This window comes from Saccostrea cucullata, unplaced genomic scaffold, assembly GCF_032062105.1.
Source record: "Saccostrea cucullata isolate Sc308-1 unplaced genomic scaffold, CSIRO_AGI_Scuc_v1 ctg9733, whole genome shotgun sequence".
NCBI lineage: Eukaryota > Metazoa > Mollusca > Bivalvia > Ostreida > Ostreidae > Saccostrea > Saccostrea cuccullata.
In genome coordinates, this window is record NW_026924658.1 from 1 (window position 1) to 18,764 (window position 18,764).

Below are 18,764 nucleotides of genomic sequence, written 5' to 3' on the forward strand. Positions count from 1 at the left end.
TCTTTATTAAATACTCAAATATAGTTAGAGATTATGCATTCTAGTCATACATGTTCAAGTTGTATGTTGAGCTGCTAAGTTAGGAAGGTTGTGAAATGGTGATTATAAGTATCTTTGTCGGGTTGTTATATAAACACATAATGTGTTTATGATAGGGAACTATAGAAATCAATTGGGTTGTGTCCTATTTAGAATGTATTATAATGTTCACTATTTGTGTGTAGGTAACCTTGTGTATCTATAACAACACTATCCAGTTAATGATATAATGATCATATTGAGTGTTGATATGTACTTACAGTATAATTGCTGTTACTTTATTACCATAGTTACCTAAGGTGGGCACATGACCTAGACCTGTCCTAGCTATATTTTGTATTATTGATTACATTGTTATTATGTATCTTGGTGCATATAATGTGGCATCAATGTAAGATATTTTTGAAAGTTACTTTGTTTAATAGTTCAATACATATAACTAGAATTTTCTTGTAATTTTGTAGGCTGCCTTCTGTTTGGTAATAAAATTTGTTAATCCAAAAACGACTTCGGCTTCATCTTATACTTTGGGGAAAACTTAGAGATTACTAGTAGGAAATTTAATTTAAATTACTGTAAAATATATTTTAGCAGAAAATACATTGAAAATACAAGAAATTTGCAAAATTATTAATGCAAAAATGATGAAAAAGTGCCTGAATATCCTTCCTCCTTGCCATATCCAATCTTGATATTCTGCAGAAAAGAGGGGGGGGGGAATTTTGTACTCTAATGATGCTGGAAAATGAAGGAATTTTTTTAAAATGTGGTTTATTTGAACAACAAGAGTCGTGCTTATCTGAATTTATTTTTTTCAATTTTTTAGATATTTTTTTAAATAATGATCTGAGTAAATTCTATTTAAACATGATTATTTTAAAGCTATTTCATCACTAATGCTTATAAAAAATTCAAAAGATGATGTAAATAATAAAAAATTATAATATAAGCTACTACATGCATTTATCAGTATGTTTTAATAAAATAAAATATATTTCAGCAATGCATTCTCAAGAAGGAAGAGATTAATGAACCCTCCCCTCTTACAATGAACAACACATGGACACTCTCAGGATGGTCCCTTTGCTTTCATTAAGAGTTCCAAGGTATGGTTTTCCAAGCCAATCTAGTTAATCTATGAATATTTAAGTTATTTAGAACTTTTTATAGATTATTAGAAAATAAATTTCTTCAGAACTGCAGTTATTTAAGCACTTTGCTTACAACTGAGCACTGTATTCAATCAGACAATATGATTTATTTGCCCTTGGCATTTAATCAATTTATTAATTATGTCAATAATAAGAAATGATATGCAAATGAATATCTTTGCCTTTCATGAGAATATACATATTTAACATCAATTCCATGAAATGTCCATGGAAATTGGCTAAAATGTACGCAGCACAGTTAAGGTTACAAATGGAAATATCGGCTATTTTTTAAGATAAAAAATACATACTATATTAGGATGGGCGATTCTTTTTAGGACTTCACTGATATAAAAAAAATGTAATGTGGTTTAAACCTACATGTTGGGGACATTCAAATTTTTTTATTTAGACTTGTCATGTCATGTCGACGTCACATGACTTTAGCAATTATACTTGCAGTTTAGAGGTCATCTATAAATTTTAATATTGCAAGGGCATAACCAAGCTAAAAATCTTAGTTTAATTTATAATCCTTTTCAACACCAGATGTAGTTTGTGAAAAGTGCTGCGAACCTATATAGATTCCCATTTATAATTGCTAAAATTTAATTTTTTGTACGGCAGGTTGAATATTTTGCTGGTCAACTACATAAAATATAGCTATAATTTATTTATTTGCAAGATTTCAAGAGGTTCGCAGCACTTTTCAAATAGCTTAATGCTTCTTGAGATTATGTTTAAAATCTTGACAAGATACATTGAGGGTATGCCCTTGCAGTAAATCGATTTATTAGGGCCCTACCATTACTTTTTCGATGAATCTGCATACAAACACACGTTAGTATCTCTTGTCTGGAAAATGTACGTACAATTTATAAATAAAATACTAAAATATACATCGCATCCAAGTTAACGGCTTTTTATTTAATTGCAAATAATATTTTATTTGAGAACAAAAGACATTTTTCAGTGTACAAAATGTGACTTGATCAGCCTTTCACTGTGTACAAGCTGCGTCATTTTTGCGAGATGACGTCACATTGACAAGTGCATTGCGATCGATGCATCTTTTATATACTGTGTTGTGGGATTTAACAAACGACAAAACTGCATGTAATAGTAAGTTTGTATGTAGTATACAGCTATCTAGGTGTTTGAAATAGCATATAATTTCATTTTGTGGCATTTTGAAGACCGTATATTATGCGTGACGTCATAGTAAACATTTCCCGTACAAATTAGGCCCCGCCTCCTTACTGTAACCTTAACTGTGCTGCGTAGGTCACCCCCCTTCAAAATTACAAAATTTTCAGTTGGGATGTATTTGATTCTCTGATGCCAGCAACCCACTGCTGATAGATTTTTTTTAAATCTTATGTACATTTGAACTACATATAATTCTCTTTCTTTCCATCGATTATTTTATCTACATTAGATTTCACTCTTTCCATAACCCAGCTTTTTCTTACAAAAACCTGCTGATTTTCTTCATTTTTCATTAATAACGGGTACCTGCTACCCTGAATGATTAACATGATCTATCTTGAGAGATTATGAGAGATAATATGAAAAACAAGCAAAACATATGCTAGATTAATCATTTTATTTGAAAAGTTTGAAAGAAAAATAGAAAATTGCTTCAATTTCTAGACATCTTTTCTGTTTCACAGATGTGTGTCTGATTGACTGGGGTGTGAAATGTAACAGCCAATGGTGTACTTAAGCTAAGCCTGTCAGTCCCAATATTCAAGAGGTGAGATAAGCAATGGATATGTATTCTAAAAATACTAAATTGACCACTTTTTATAAATGTTTCTTTTACTCTATAGAATAGGTATGTATTTCATGGAAAAACATTGATTACAGCCACAAAATCAATCAGTTCCTATCTTTTTGGCATTGAGATCATATTTTTGTTAATTTTTACTATTTCTTAAAAAATTAGAGGGTTTGGGTAAATTGAGGCTCACAATGGGGACTGCACATGGTGAAAAAATGCCAAAATTTTTGCCCTAGCTCTCATATTTTCAATAAATGTACATGTAAATAATTTTAAATAAATATTTATGCTGAAATTTACTGTGAATATTGTAAATAATACAATATTGAGGTTTATGGGCATCATCAATACACAAAACATATGAATATCCCCCTCGCAGTTTGAGAAATTCATTTAAATCCATTTTTTTATGAGTGCAGACATTGGAACATATTGACTAATCCTCTTTCAAATTTGTGTAAATCAGAGTTGATTGAATAATTTATAACAAAATTAGACTGCTGTTAAGTAATTAGGTTACTTTGTTTTTATATAAGGGGCCTAATCCAGCAACAAAGGCAGTTTCAGTCATGTAATCAGTGCTGGCTTGATATAAAAGTTATACTTTGGGGAAAACTTAGAGATTACTAGTAGGAAATTTAATTTAAATTACTGTAAAATATATTTTAGCAGAAAATACATTGAAAATACAAGAAATTTGCAAAATTATTAATGCAAAAATGATGAAAAAGTGCCTGAATATCCTTCCTCCTTGCCATATCCAATCTTGATATTCTGCAGAAAAGAGGGGGGGGGGTAATTTTGTACTCTAATGATGCTGGAAAATGAAGGAATTTTTTAAAAATGTGGTTTATTTGAACAACAAGAGTCGTGCTTATCTGAATTTATTTTTTTCAATTTTTTAGATATTTTTTTAAATAATGATCTGAGTAAATTCTATTTAAACATGATTATTTTAAAGCTATTTCATCACTAATGCTTATAAAAAATTCAAAAGATGATGTAAATAATAAAAAATTATAATATAAGCTACTACATGCATTTATCAGTATGTTTTAATAAAATAAAATATATTTCAGCAATGCATTCTCAAGAAGGAAGAGATTAATGAACCCTCCCCTCTTACAATGAACAACACATGGACACTCTCAGGATGGTCCCTTTGCTTTCATTAAGAGTTCCAAGGTATGGTTTTCCAAGCCAATCTAGTTAATCTATGAATATTTAAGTTATTTAGAACTTTTTATAGATTATTAGAAAATAAATTTCTTCAGAACTGCAGTTATTTAAGCACTTTGCTTACAACTGAGCACTGTATTCAATCAGACAATATGATTTATTTGCCCTTGGCATTTAATCAATTTATTAATTATGTCAATAATAAGAAATGATATGCAAATGAATATCTTTGCCTTTCATGAGAATATACATATTTAACATCAATTCCATGAAATGTCCATGGAAATTGGCTAAAATGTAGGTCACCCCCCTTCAAAATTACAAAATTTTCAGTGGGGATGTATTTGATTCTCTGATGCCAGCAACCCACTGCTGATAGATTTTTTTTAAATCTTATGTACATTTGAACTACATATAATTCTCTTTCTTTCCATCGATTATTTTATCTACATTAGATTTCACTCTTTCCATAACCCAGCTTTTTCTTACAAAAACCTGCTGATTTTCTTCATTTTTCATTAATAACGGGTACCTGCTACCCTGAATGATTAACATGATCTATCTTGAGAGATTATGAGAGATAATATGAAAAACAAGCAAAACATATGCTAGATTAATCATTTTATTTGAAAAGTTTGAAAGAAAAATAGAAAATTGCTTCAATTTCTAGACATCTTTTCTGTTTCACAGATGTGTGTCTGATTGACTGGGGTGTGAAATGTAACAGCCAATGGTGTACTTAAGCTAAGCCTGTCAGTCCCAATATTCAAGAGGTGAGATAAGCAATGGATATGTATTCTAAAAATACTAAATTGACCACTTTTTATAAATGTTTCTTTTACTCTATAATGGTTTCCTACTTTCGCTTTCTTGAACTCAAGTTCAGTTAATAGCCATGTTTCACACTCCATTAAAATGCATTTCACATCGTACTCATGTGCTAGTGGCAAAAGATCTGCAATACTTCTTTCTGAAAAATGAAAAAAAGATTCATTCTTTTTCATGAATGTTTAACATGTTTAAACCAAAAGAATAAAAAAAACATATTTTTTTCTAATAAATTAAAAAGCATCTACCTGAAAGAGTAACACGTTCTCTCGGGAAAATACATCTCAGAAACAAAACGAAAATGGAATATTCCTTTCCAGGAAGATGAACTTCTGTTGTATTCTTTTCTTTTAAGTCGTCGGTGAGCATTTTTTTAAATACCGGTGATGCATCCATCAGCACAGCTTTGATTACATGTATTTTCTTTTCTTCCACATTGAGAGTTAGATCTGTCAGCTCTGGATCGTACGGAAAGTAGTCAGCATCTTTTTTGTCTTTTTCAAAAGATTTGTTTTCCATTTTGGTAGCCATGTCTTTTTTACGATCTTATTCGGATGATGACAAGTCAGTTTGAATTTAATGTTATCTCCCATTGATCAGGTCGAAAAGAATACATTAAGTGGATAGCGTCGTTTTAAGCGAACAGTAGACGGAGTCCAATCTAATGAATAAACAGAAGAGCGTAATGGTCTACTGCATATTTAAATTTTACTAAAAACACGTGATTCAGGCAATTAAAGTCACTATGGGGAAAGTCAACTAATAATTATCTTTAATGTTTTTTTGTGGATAATATTTAAAATAGGTCTTAATTAAGATATATTTATTTATTGCTTAAGACATACATCTTATCGTATTTCAACATTATGATATATGAAACATATGAGATAACGGACAGTATTCAAGATCAAAAGTCCATAAAACAATACAAAATAGGAGCAGAAGAAATGTGCCAAAACATCAGAGGTGGGATCAGGTGTCATGAGGAGTGATAGTCCCCTGCCGACCGGTGACACCCGCTCTGTGTTCCTTGTCATGATCAGGAAGTAACGAGAAAATCCGTCTTCAATTCAGAGTATATACAGCCAATTGTGCCTAACGTTAATTTAACATTAATTTAACGTTACATATTTAACGTTAAATTAACACGAAAGTAACATTAAACTAACATCAAGCTAACATCTATTTAATGTTAAATGAGATTAACACTAAATAAACGTTAGGCGCAATTGGCCATGTAAATAATGGACTAACAATTAGTATGAAAAACCTCAGTCAGTATTTGACTCAATGATAAATTGTGTTTGCTCACAATGTCACTGTATCTACCATAGAACTCACGAAATGATGACTTTAAACGAAACGGATGATATTCTTGTTTCATCAACTTGCTTGTCAATAATTCACCTCGTTTTAGAAAGTGTTCATATGTTGAGTATGCTCGTGCGTATCGAATCAAGTGAAATATAAAAAGCACCGCATGCAAATGATGAAGGTATATTGCTGCATAAGTAAGGGTCTGCAAATCCATAAAACAATTTTGGAACAGAACAGACAGGATCTCATAAAGTAGAAGTGGAATCAGGTGCCATAGAGAATTAAGCATCACCTGCAGACCGGTGTCGTAAAGTGAGATTTCTCTCCAAGACCTCCGCCCCGAAGACTGGCTATATAATGAGATTTTCCCCGCGAAAGATTGAATATATAGTGATACGTATCATAGGGAGGTATCGTTATTCATCATTAATTGGTCATTAATGAGTAGTTTACATCAATGTAATTAAATATAGAAATAACAAGCATAAGTCAAGAATTACATGTATCACAATCACAAAGTGATTTAGTCAAAATGCAAACAGAATTAACTGCAGACATGGATGTTTTATACTGTTAACATGGTTAAGTATTTTATTTAAATATATACATCAGAAACAAAACAAAAGATGGATGTGCTATTCGCAAAATGGGGAGTCTTATGCCTTTTTATCTTAAAGTTATTGTGACTCCTTAAAAATGTTAAGGAATCTATTGTGCAACTTTTTCCTCAAGAGTGGATTGTAAAGAAAAAAATGTACCTATAAGTCCTCCGATTCCTTCAAAGTTTTGTCTCATTGGCATTATCGTCAAAAACAACATTATGAGTAAAGGTACGTGAGTTGATTGATCTGCAGAATTGTTTTCTTTTGTTTTCGTTGTTGTTGTTATGCTTCCTCGCTAGTTAGACTCACGGCGCAATAGATAGCCAGAAAATGAATTGGGCTGATCTGCTGATCGATAAGATCAGATGTATTGCAAAAACTTAAACAAGAAACAGAATAGTTAACAGAAATAACAACAAACAGAACAGGAAACGGAATGAATAATAAAAACTTCGAGAAATAATCGATGATGATACATGTATTACAAAGAGATATATAATCTCTGGTATTTATTTCAAAAGTTACATTCTGGAGTGTTTTATTTAAAAAAAAAATCCTTCGAATTGAAATTGAATCTTACAACAACCATCATAATCAACTAAATACATGAATTTTATGGAATCACGTTTCTTGTACAGTGTATACGGGATTCAATTTTGATCCACACGCAGAGCTTTAATAAAAGTGCAGCTGAGAGAGGCACAATACTTGTATTTGGTTTGTGTTGATAACGAGTAATAATAATATGTTCTTAAATGAATAAATTAGCTGAACACTGAAAGACAGTTTGTTCAGAAGTCGTTGATACTTTAGTTTGTTGACCAAACAATCCGGATGAACCAAATGAGTTAGTGGTGTTTAATAATGTTCCCATTTCTTCAATCTTAGTAAGCCGTGCTTCAATAAGTTCTCGTTTATTTTTCTCAGGAAGTTTCTGGTAGAATTGATTCGTTTTATATCTGGTAAGCTTATGTGGAATCATTAATTGGAAAGCTTTAGCATACAATTCTCTCAAGCAGTACTCACTGCCATAGTAAAGGCACTTCGTTAGGTATTCGACGTCATTTTCTACATTTACATAATGGTTTTCTACTTTCGCTTTCTTAAACTCAAGTTCAGTTAGTAGCCATGTTTCACACTCTCTTAAAATGCACTTAACATCGTACTCGTGAGCTAGTGGCAAAAGATCTTCGATACTTCTCTCTGAAAAATAAAAAAGAGGTTTATTCTTTTTTATGATCGAAAAATTACGTTTTTTGATAAATAAAAAAAATCATCTACCTGAAAGAGTAACATGTTCTCTCGGGAAAATACATCTCAGAAACAAAACGAATATGGAATATTCCTTTCCAGGAAGATGGACTTCTGCTGCATTCTTTTCTTTAAAGTCGTCGGTGAACATTTTTCTAAATACAGGTGACGCATCCATAAGCACAGCTTTGATTACATGTAGCTTCTTTTCTTCCACGACGAGAGTTAAATCTGTCAGCTCTGGGTCGCACGGGAAGGAGTCAAAATAGTTTTCGTCTTTGGCAGAATAATCGTCTTTTTCAAAAGGTTTGTCTTCTATTTCGGTCGCCATGCCTTTTTATGATCTTATTCGGAGGATGACAAGTCAGTTTGAAAGCGGAGGTGAAGTTTTAATGTTATCTCCCATTGATCAGGTAGAAAAATATAGAGTCTATAACATAACCCAGTCTTGGATTCCGGGAAAATTATTTCCGGATTGGTTTTCACATCTATAACTTTCTTGAACGCCGAACCCGATTGTTATTCTTCATATCATTGACTGACGCGGTCATGTATTTTATGGAAGGAATTCCGGTATGCTGCTTTGTTTTCAACTACGACCTTTTTCTTCACAACAGCTGCATGAAAAGGATGAAGAAAATAGGTATGAACGAAGTAAACATAGAGATATGTTTTGAAATAGTGATTGAATATGCGGTGTAAACACACCAGGTCCAGCACAATACCCCGATAAAGGTATATAGCTTGATAAAGCTATATAGCTTTATCAAGGTATTTAAAATACCTTGATCAAGGTATTTTATGTACTGAAAATTCAAAAAAAATCTATAAAAATTAATTACTGAAAGTCGAGTTATATTTTAGCATACGAGAAATCAATTTATAATATGTATATATATAAATACCAATTTTCTTCAAGTTTTGCCAAAGCTCAACTTGATAAACAACCTAACCTAGTCATGGTTCCACATAAAGTCTATAAACAACGTAACCCAGTCATGGTTTAACATGACCAAGTCTTTAAAGAACCTAACCCATTCACGGTTCTACATAACCAAGTCTATAAACTACCTAACCAAGTCACGGTCCTACATCACTACATCTGTAAACTACCTAACCCAGTCATGGTTCAACATGACCAAGTCTCTAAACCACCTAACCCAGTCACGGTTCAACATGACCAAGTCTATAAAGAACCTAACCCAGTCACAGTTCTACATAACCAAGTCTATAAACTACCTAACCCAGTCACGGTTCAACAAATCCAAGTCACTAAACTACCTAACCCAGTCACGGTTCTACAAAACCGAGTCTATAAACTACCTAACCCAGTCACGGTTCTACATAACCAAGTTTGTAAACTACCTTTACCAGTCACGGTTCAACATAACCAAGTCACTAAACTACATAACCCAGTCACGGTTCTACATCACCAAGTCTGTAAACTACCTAACCCAGTCACTCTTCTACATAACCAAGTCTATAAACTACCTAACCCAGTCACGGTTCTACATCACCTAGTCTCTTAACTACCTAACCCAGTCACGGTTCAACATGACTAAACACCCAGTCACGGTTCAACATGACCAAGTCTCTAAACCACCTAACCCAGTCACGGTTCAACATAACCAAGTCTATAAACTACCTAACCCAGTCACGGTCCTACATCACTACATCTGTAAACTACCTAACCCAGTCACGGTTCAACATGACCGAGTCTATAAACCACCTAACCCAGTCACGGTTCAACATAACCAAGTCTATAAACTACCTAACCCAGTCACGGTTCTACATAACCGAGTCTATAAACTACCTAACTCAGTCACGGTTCAACAAATCCAAGTCTATAAACTACCTAACCCAGTCACGGTTCTACATAATGAGTCTGTAAACTACCTAACCCAGTCACGGTTCAACATAACCGAGTCTCTAAACTACTTAACCCAGTCACGGTTCAACATCACCAAGTCTGTAAACTACCTAACCCAGTCACGGTTCAACATAACCAAAACTATAAACTACCTAACCCAGTCACGGTTCTACATAAGGGTGAAACGTTTACTGAATTTTGTAAACGTTTAAACGGATAGCAGTAAACGAAACGGTACCGTTTAAACGGGAGATATTCTATGTTGGATTTTTATGACTACTTACTCATGAAACTCGGATTTAATAATCAATTCTTTCACTTTAATATAAATATGAGTTGTTATTACAATTTTATTGTTGGTAATTATGACTTAAACATAAGAATTTGAGGTGCATTAAACTCATTCACTTTCTTCCTCGTTATCCAACTGCTTGGTTTGTTTGGCTACATACCGGACGTTGAAAAAAGAATTGTAAGGATGGATCTGTTAATCTCGAAAAAAGTAAAACAAGACCTGCTGACTGTATCGAAACACTTTTCAAAGACTTGTGAAAAATGTATTATATTTATTTATAAATCAAAACATATCAAGTTTTTTATTTCAAGTGTCGTAAAACATCGCTAGTATTGGCAACTCGGAAATCGGAATTAAATACGTTAGACCGTATCAGGTTTTAGATGTTTTTATTCAGTATGTTTCCGGTTTAGATTGCTTATCATAGGGTCAAAGACGGTGTTTCTTTTGTAAATTATGAAATAAAACAATTTGTCTGTGTTAAACTTTATTTCTGATAGACATTGATAATGACCTTCGTGTAAACGTTTACTCAAACTCTAAACGTATAGAGCATGTAATCGAAACGTCGCCGTTTACACGTGTAATCGTTTCGCCCTTAGTTCTACATCACCACATCTGTAAAGTACCTTACCCAGTCTTGGTTCAACATCATCAAGTCTGTAAACTAATTAACCCAGTCACGGTTCAACATCACCAAGTCTATAAACTACCTAACCCAGTCACGGTTCAACATAACCAAGTCTATAAACTACCTAACCCAGTCACGGTTCTACATCACCACATCTCTAAACTACCTTACCCAGTCAGGGTTCAACATCATCAAGTCTGTAAACTACTTAACCCAGTCACGGTTCAACATCACCAAGTCTATAAACCACCTAACCCAGTCACGGTTCAACATCACCAAGTCTATAAACTACCTAACCCAGTCACGGTTCAACATCACCAAGTCAATAAACTACCTAACCCAGTCACGGTTCTACATCACCAAGTCTATAAACTACCTAACCCAGTCACGGTTCAACATAACCAAGTCTATAAACTACCTAACCCAGTCACGGTTCTACATAACCAAGTCTATAAACAATATAACAAAGTCTATATACAACATAACCAAGTCTCAATACAACTTTACCCAGACACAGTTCAACATAATAAAGAATCTAAACAACCTAACCCAGACACGGTTCAACATATCCCAGTCATTGAGAAATGAATTCATTGCACCATTGTAAATTCATTTAAAATCTTCATCTCTTTTTAGATCTTTTATTGTAGTCTGAACACACATGTCAACAAAATTGTTTATTGGTGCAGGATGGCTCGTTTTGTTCAAATTAATATTTAACATGATTGAAAGTTTTTAAGCTATTTGCATATGTATTTATTTGTTTCATTAATTATTGAATATTTATCAATACATGTAACATGTATAACAACATGAAATTTTATGGACATATTTTTCAGGTGTAGAAAACAAACCTCATCACCAGAAGTCTCTGAAGAAAATGGTCGTGAAACTTAAAGAAGACGTAAAGGTCTCACCTGTAGAAAATATAGAAAATCATTTTTATGTACAGTTAACAGACTGGGAAAAATCATAGAAGTCTCAAGAAAGGAGAGGTAACATAATGAAATTATAAAAGGTGCTATTATAAAGATCAATGCATTTATATTCAGGGACTGACTGACAGATTTTTAAGGCACTTGTCCAAGGGCAAGTACATGGTCAAAATTCACTTGCACAACCTGAATTTTTGCTTGTCCTACCATAACCTAATACTGTATTTTAATATAAATATTTTTAAATTGAAGAGGAAGACAAATACTAAGTAGATCATATGGCTTTTTTAAAACCACTTGCCCATGGGCAAGTGATCGATAAAATTTCACTTGCCCACCCCTAAAATTCACTAGTTCTGGGCGTTCGGGAATAGGACCTGACCCTCTATGGGATATTGTTACAAGTTATTATAGCAAGTGTTTAAGTGGATCTAACATCATTCATTTTAATTTTAATTAGATTGTTCAAGTCATGACACCTGGGGGTAAGGTGGGGGCCACAATGGCTGATCAAAGTTTTACATAAAAAAAAATAGGAAAACTTTTTAAAATCTTCTTCTCAAGAATAGCAAACCTGTGATTGGTCATATTTATATAGCAGCATTCTCAGGTAGTGTAAATTCAAGTTTGTTCAAATCATGACCCTCAGGGATAGGGTGGGCCAGAATGGCAAATCAATGTTTGGGCAGCAAAGCCATGATTGGTCTTATTTTAGTTTGGGGGCACAATGTAATTTCAAATGTAAAGGTCAATAAAGCCACAGGTAGTCAAAGAAATATCCAAGCATCCTTAGGTTAGTGCAGACTGAAGTTTGATCAAATCATGCCCTCTTTCCTTTAATTGGTTGGGACCACTTTTGGGTTTAAACTTTAATCATAAACTGATTTCTGTTTTTTTTTCCTAGCCACAGTGCTTTGGTGAGTGATGTGGCCCATGGGCCTCTTGTTGAATGTTTAGTTTTTATGTTTTTTACCTCATGACCTTGATCTTGAATTATGACTACTGTGGTTTCATCAATTTTCGTTGGCATCAATTTTCTTGGATTTTGTAAAACAGACATTTTCGAGGATACGTAATTTCGTGGACAAAGGCATTGCCTATACAAATGAATGTCATATTTCGTAATTCAATGAACATTTAAATTCGTGGATCTGCTCAACAACGAAATCCACGAAAATTGGTGCTCAACGAATATTGATGAAACTACAGTACCTTTGAAAAACTTAAATCTCACATAACCATAGATTTTTTTAATTTTCTGTGTTAGGGTCAGCATTCATTTCAGATGTGCATTCCTTATTACAAGACTTTTTCAAATGATACCAAAATTTTGACCTCTTAACCTCATTGTTGAGTCCCAAACAAATTTGTTTTGTTTTTTTAAGATTTTATCTTGAATATCTTGAGAATAATGATTTAATATATTTTTCCAGTTCGCCTCCACCAGGACTATTTCCCTTAACTGCATGTTAGGAAATATTCCTGGCCTGGGGGATCTGGATCTTTGGTAACTCCCCCAGTGATACAAGTACTGTGGTTTCAATATCGTTTTGTACATATTTTATCAGAGATTATGACGTAAATCAACTGAGTCACGTGACCATACATCGTTCATCCCCTTAAATCTTTTTTTTGTTTTTTCACTTATTTTAGGGGTATGTTCAGTTCTCCAGGATGTTACCTTTATAGTTTGAAAAACTGCCAAAATGGAAAGGTTTTAACATCACTGGAAGATGGGTATGATAAATTTTATTTTTTCAGAATAAATTAAAGAAAATAGATATGCATATTGTAAAGTGAATTTGTGATTCTTTGATAACCAATTAACTTATTAACATTTAAGGTAAACCATACGTGGAGACCAGTCTTTATATCCATAATTTAATTAGTCTCATCTGAAGTGCTATTAAAATGACTAATATTCAAAAGAATTCCATTCTTACCCTTATTTATTTTCATTCTCTTTAAGGACAGGACAGAGTTTTAATGAAGAAGTTTGATATTTTAAAGATGTGTTGCTTGTTTAGGCAAGAATCATTACCCAAGCTTCCAATTCCATTGTCAAGAACATCACATATAGAAAAGCCGAAGAACTTCTATACCCAGTGAAATAGCAGTTTTATGTTTTGATTGACTGAGTTAACAAATTTGTTTTGCTCTTCATCAGTATCTGTATAAATTATATATTTTACAAGTTTGCTATTGGTATATGGTTTACAGGTATATTTATACCTCTGCTCCGAAGGAGAGGGGGGTATACTGTTTTACCCTTGTGTGCCTGTCTGTGTGTCTGTTGATAACAAATTTTCGTCGCAGTTTTCTCAGCAATTCCTCTTCTTGAATGCTTGAAATGTTAACACAATCTTCTCTGAGGCATGCCATATAGTGGGATACATTTTTAGCTCTTCTGAGCCAAAGGCTCAAAGAGCTAATGCTATGGCCATTTGTGCGGTGTGCGGTGTGTGTTAACTTTTTAGAATATGGGTCATAACTCAAGAACCCCTTGGCCAATCAGTGTCAAATTTGTCACAGGGTATCCTTGGCCCAAGGGCTACCATTTATACTAAAATAAGGGTTGGGACCCTAAAACAAGGGGAGATAATCAGGAAAACAAAACCAAAAGTACTGGTTGCAAAAAAATCTTCTTCTCCATAACCACTGGGCAGATTTTCACCAAACTTAGATACAATGATCAGGATATGTTGAAGATTAAAAATTGTTCAAGGCATGACCCTGGGGCAAAGGGCGTGGTCTCAAGGTCACTTCAAAGTTGACCTAAATTTACAATTAATGAAAATGTCTATATTTTGCTTACTATAAGGACTAGGATCATCAAATCTTGTAAGTAGATGCATCTTAAGACTTCACATCATGTTAACTCAAAAGTAGGTCACGGTGACCTACTTTTTTAATTTTGCGGGCATTTGTTTTCAAATTGATTTGAAGGCATATTTTGGATACTTTAAGGCCTATGATCATCAAACTTTGTTAGTTGATGCATCTTGGGTCCTTGAACAAGGTCAACTTAAAAGTAGGTCACCTTGACCTACTTTTTGAACTTTATGACTTATCCTTTTTAAAACATTTTATCCCATTATTTCAGACACTGAGAGGGTTAGAATCATCAAATCTTGTAAGTTGCTGCATCTTGGGACCTTAAAACATATTTAAGTAAAAGTAGGTCACTGTGACCTACTTTTAGAATTTTGCAGGCATTTGTTTTCAAATTGTTTAAAAGGCATATTTTGATTACCTTCAGACCAATGATCATCAAACTTGGTCAGCTGATGCATCTTGGGACTCAGAAAAATGTCAACCAAAATGTAGGTCACTGTGACCTAATTTCGACATTTTATGGCTGTATTTCAGTATCTTAGGTATTTATTGGCTTAGAATCATCAAACTTTGTTAGTTGATGCATCTTGGGTTTTCGGAGAGTGACGACCAAAAATTAGGTCATGGTGACCTACTTTCAATATTTTATGGCTATATTTATGTATCTCCAGTACTTATCGGTTTAGAATCATCAAACTTTGTCAGTTGATGCATCTTGGGTTTTCGGAGAATGTCGACCAACAAGTAGGTCACGGTGAACTACTTTTGACATTTAATGGCTATATTTATGTATTTCTGGTACTTCTCGCTTTAGAATCATCAAACTTTGTTAGTTTATGCCTCTTGGGTTTTCAGAGAATGTCGACCAAAAAGTAGGTCACAGTGACCTACTTTTGAATATCTCAGGTATTTATTGGCTTAGAATTATCAAACTTTGTCAGCAGATGCATCTTAGGCCTCAGAAAAATGTCAACCAAAATGTAGGTCACGATGACCTACTTTTGACATTAAATGGCTATATTTAAGTATCTCCGGTACTTATTGGCGTAAAATCATCAAACTTTGTTAGTTTATGCCTTTTGGGTTTTCAGAGAGTGTCGACCAAAAAGTAGGTCACGGTGACATACTTTTGAATATCTCAGGTATTTATTGGCTTAGAATCATCAAACTTTGTCAGTTGATGCATCTTGGGTTTTCCAAGAATGTTGACCAAAATGTAGGTCAAGGTGATCTACTTTTGAATATCTCAAATACATATTGGCTTAGAATCTTCAATCTTAGTTTGTCTATTAATGCATCTTGAGTCCTCAGAAAACTTCAATCTTAAAGTAGGTCACCGTGACCTACTCATGTTTTTTTTTTATAGCTTTATTAAAATATCTTCAGTCCTAATTGGCTAAGAATCATCAAACTTTTTATCAGTTGATGCAACTTGGGTTTCAGGATACTTAGGGTTAGAGGCTTCAAATACAAGTGATAGGTTGTACAATTTATCAGAAGAGCGATTCAAGGCCCTTGGGCCTCTTGTTATTCAAATCCGATGTCAACTTCCTGTTTGTCTGTGCATCCATCGTTTTCATACATAACAAATTTTATCACAGTTTTCTCATTAACTACTTATAGCAGATGTTTGAAATTGTACTACACTCTTTGTTTTGGCATGCCATATGGTGGAATTAATTTTGAAATGAATCTGATGTCAACTTCATATTTTTCTGTGAATCTGCCTGTAAGTGTATATTAACATGATAGTGTGTATTTACATCAGAGCGGGGATATTACTAGTGAGCATTGGCTCAGTGATTTCTTGTTTGATCAGCATCTGATGAAATTTTATTGTTATGACATACAAATGGACTCTATCAGAGCTGATCCAGTGTGTCTGGTTAATTTAGATAAACTCATAAACCCTGTAAATTTTGAGTTCAGTCAAATTAAATGCACTCCAGATTGCTTTACTTGTAATTCTTATTTGAACCATAGTTTACATATTGGTATATGAATACTTGATGTTAATAAACGATGAAAACGAAGTCGAGATGAGCTTATGCTATACCCCCGGCTTCAGCGTTAGCATCGGCGTCCCAGGTTAAAGTTTTAGGAGCAAGTCCATTCCCAAGTAACTATTAGCCCTTCCTGGACCAAACTTGCATGGATGATGCATCTAGAGATGGAAACAACCAGACTTGCTTCGGATGCTGGATCTGACCTACATTTTCCACATGAGTGATCAGGTTAAAGTTTTTGGAGCACATTCATTCCCTAATGAACTTCTAGACTTATTTAAGCAGAACATGATAGAATATTGTTGTCAGAATAATTATAAAGTGTTAAGAAAATATGATGTGAGATTTGCATTACTTAAACCAATAACATTCGTCGAGGTTAGCTTCGTAATCTTTGATTACCTATGTTTCAACTTTGCATTACTAGTATACCCTCAGCAGAGCATTCATGTCCTATGGACATATTTCTGGTTATCTTGATGTCCCTCATTGACTGGACCCAATTGCTGCAGATACTGGTAAATCCGAAATGATAAAGCGGTATGAACAGATTGAATACATGTATTTTGGTTAAGTTTAGTAACGATGCTCGCAAATTAAACTTTTTAATTTTCTGTAAATTGCATGTAACTGTGGCGGTCAGCCAGACTCGATAACCCGTGGCCAGATTGCTCAGTTGGTAGAGCACCTAACAAGAGTTTCAGGGGGCCTGGGTTGAATCCCGCTCAAGTCCGCAGCATTTTCTCCTCTACCTTTACATTTGGAGCCATGCCCTGGAATCGACATGTGAAAGACCTGCTAGGATGAGCCTGGGTTTGGGTCTTTGGAGAGCAAAAGACTTTTAAGTAGGGAAGAATGTGGCGGTCAGCCAGGTTCGATCTCCGTTGGCCAGATACTTCGGTTGGTAGAGCACCTAACCAGTTTTTCAGGAGGCCTGGGTTCGAATCTCGGTCTAGTCCTCTGCATTTTCTTCTCAACTGTAACAGATTTGGTGTCGTTGACCACTCCTGGACTTGCAGGTGAAATTCCTGCCAGGGGCTACAAAGAACTTGGGTTATGTCAAGGGTGAAGACCTTTTAAGAAAGGAGGAATGTAACAGACTGGACCCTGGATATTAGTTGAACCATGCCTGGGTTAGGTAGTTTAGAAACTTGGTTATGTTGAACCGTGACTGGGTAAGGTAGTTAAGAGACTTGGTTATGTTGAACCATGACTGGGTTAGGTAGTTTAGAGACTGGATTATGGTGAACCGTGACTGGGTTAGGTAGTTAAGAGACTTGGTTATGTTGAACCGTGACTAGGTTAGGTAGTTTAGGGCTTGGTTATGTTAAACCGTGACTGGTTAGGTAGTTTAGAGACTTGTTTATGTAGAACCATGACTGGGTTATGTAGTTTAGACTTTTTTATCTTGAACCGTGGGGTTATGTAGTTTAGAGACTTGTTTATGTAGAACCGTGACTGGGTTATGTAGTTTAGAGACTTGTTTAGGTTGAACCGTGACTAGGTTATGTAGTTTAGAGACTTTTTTATGTAGAACCGTGACTGGGTTAGGTTGTTAAGAGACTTGTTTATGTAGAACCGTGACTGGGTTATGTAGTTTAGAGACTTGTTTATGTAGAACCATGACTGGGTTATGTAGTTAAGAGACTTGTTTATGTAGAACTGTGACTGGGTTATGTAGTTTAGAGACTTGTTTATGTAGAACCGTGACTGGGTTAGGTAGTTAAGAGACTTGTTTATATTGAACCGTGACTGGATTAAGTAGTTTTGAGATTTATTTATGTAGAACCATGACTGGGTTATGTAGTTAAGAGACTTGTTTATGTAGAACTGTGACTGGGTTAGGTAGTTTAGAGACTTGTTTATGTAGAACTGTGACTGGGTTAGGTAGTTAAGAGACTTGTTTATATTGAACCATGACTAGGTTATGTAGTTTAGAGACTTTTTTATGTAGAACCGTGACTGGGTTAGGTAGTTAAGAGACTTGTTTATATTGAACCGTGACTAGGTTATGTAGTTTAGAGACTTGTTTATCTAGAACC

At 34.2% G+C, this 18,764-nt stretch overlaps 2 protein-coding genes and 1 long non-coding RNA gene across 3 annotated transcripts; 1 reads left to right on the forward strand and 2 right to left on the reverse strand.

Moving 5' to 3' along the window:
• Positions 1-5,000: 5,000 nt before the first annotated feature.
• On the reverse strand, positions 5,001-5,511 carry LOC134266981 (uncharacterized; the record flags this gene model as incomplete). Its single annotated transcript, XM_062749204.1, has 2 exons — positions 5,229-5,511; positions 5,001-5,122 (listed from the first exon to the last, which is right to left on the reverse strand). Coding segments are annotated over exons 1-2 (405 nt in total), but the record flags the coding sequence as incomplete, so codon positions are not given.
• Positions 5,512-7,446: 1,935 nt separating this feature from the next.
• LOC134266979 (kelch-like protein 15) lies at positions 7,447-8,570 on the reverse strand. Its single transcript, XM_062749203.1, has 2 exons — positions 8,181-8,570; positions 7,447-8,102 (listed from the first exon to the last, which is right to left on the reverse strand). The coding sequence occupies exons 1-2, from the start codon at positions 8,479-8,481 to the stop codon at positions 7,651-7,653; spliced, it is 753 nt and encodes a 250-aa protein (XP_062605187.1). The 5' UTR covers positions 8,482-8,570; the 3' UTR covers positions 7,447-7,650.
• A 127-nt stretch (positions 8,571-8,697) lies between these two features.
• LOC134266980 (uncharacterized) lies at positions 8,698-16,895 on the forward strand. Its single transcript, XR_009992073.1, has 4 exons — positions 8,698-8,793; positions 11,786-11,941; positions 13,535-13,618; positions 13,851-16,895. It is a non-coding gene; the product is annotated as an uncharacterized LOC134266980 (long non-coding RNA).
• Positions 16,896-18,764: the final 1,869 nt, after the last annotated feature.

Excerpts from the sequence above, each read along its gene's own strand:
- LOC134266979 (XM_062749203.1), bottom strand. The coding sequence starts at position 8,481 with ATGGCGACCGAAATAGAAGACAAACCTTTTGAAAAAGACGATTATTCT. Across the intron at positions 8,103-8,180 it reads AGAACATGTTACTCTTTCAG|AGAGAAGTATCGAAGATCTT; the intron begins GTAGATGATTTT and ends TTTATTTTTCAG.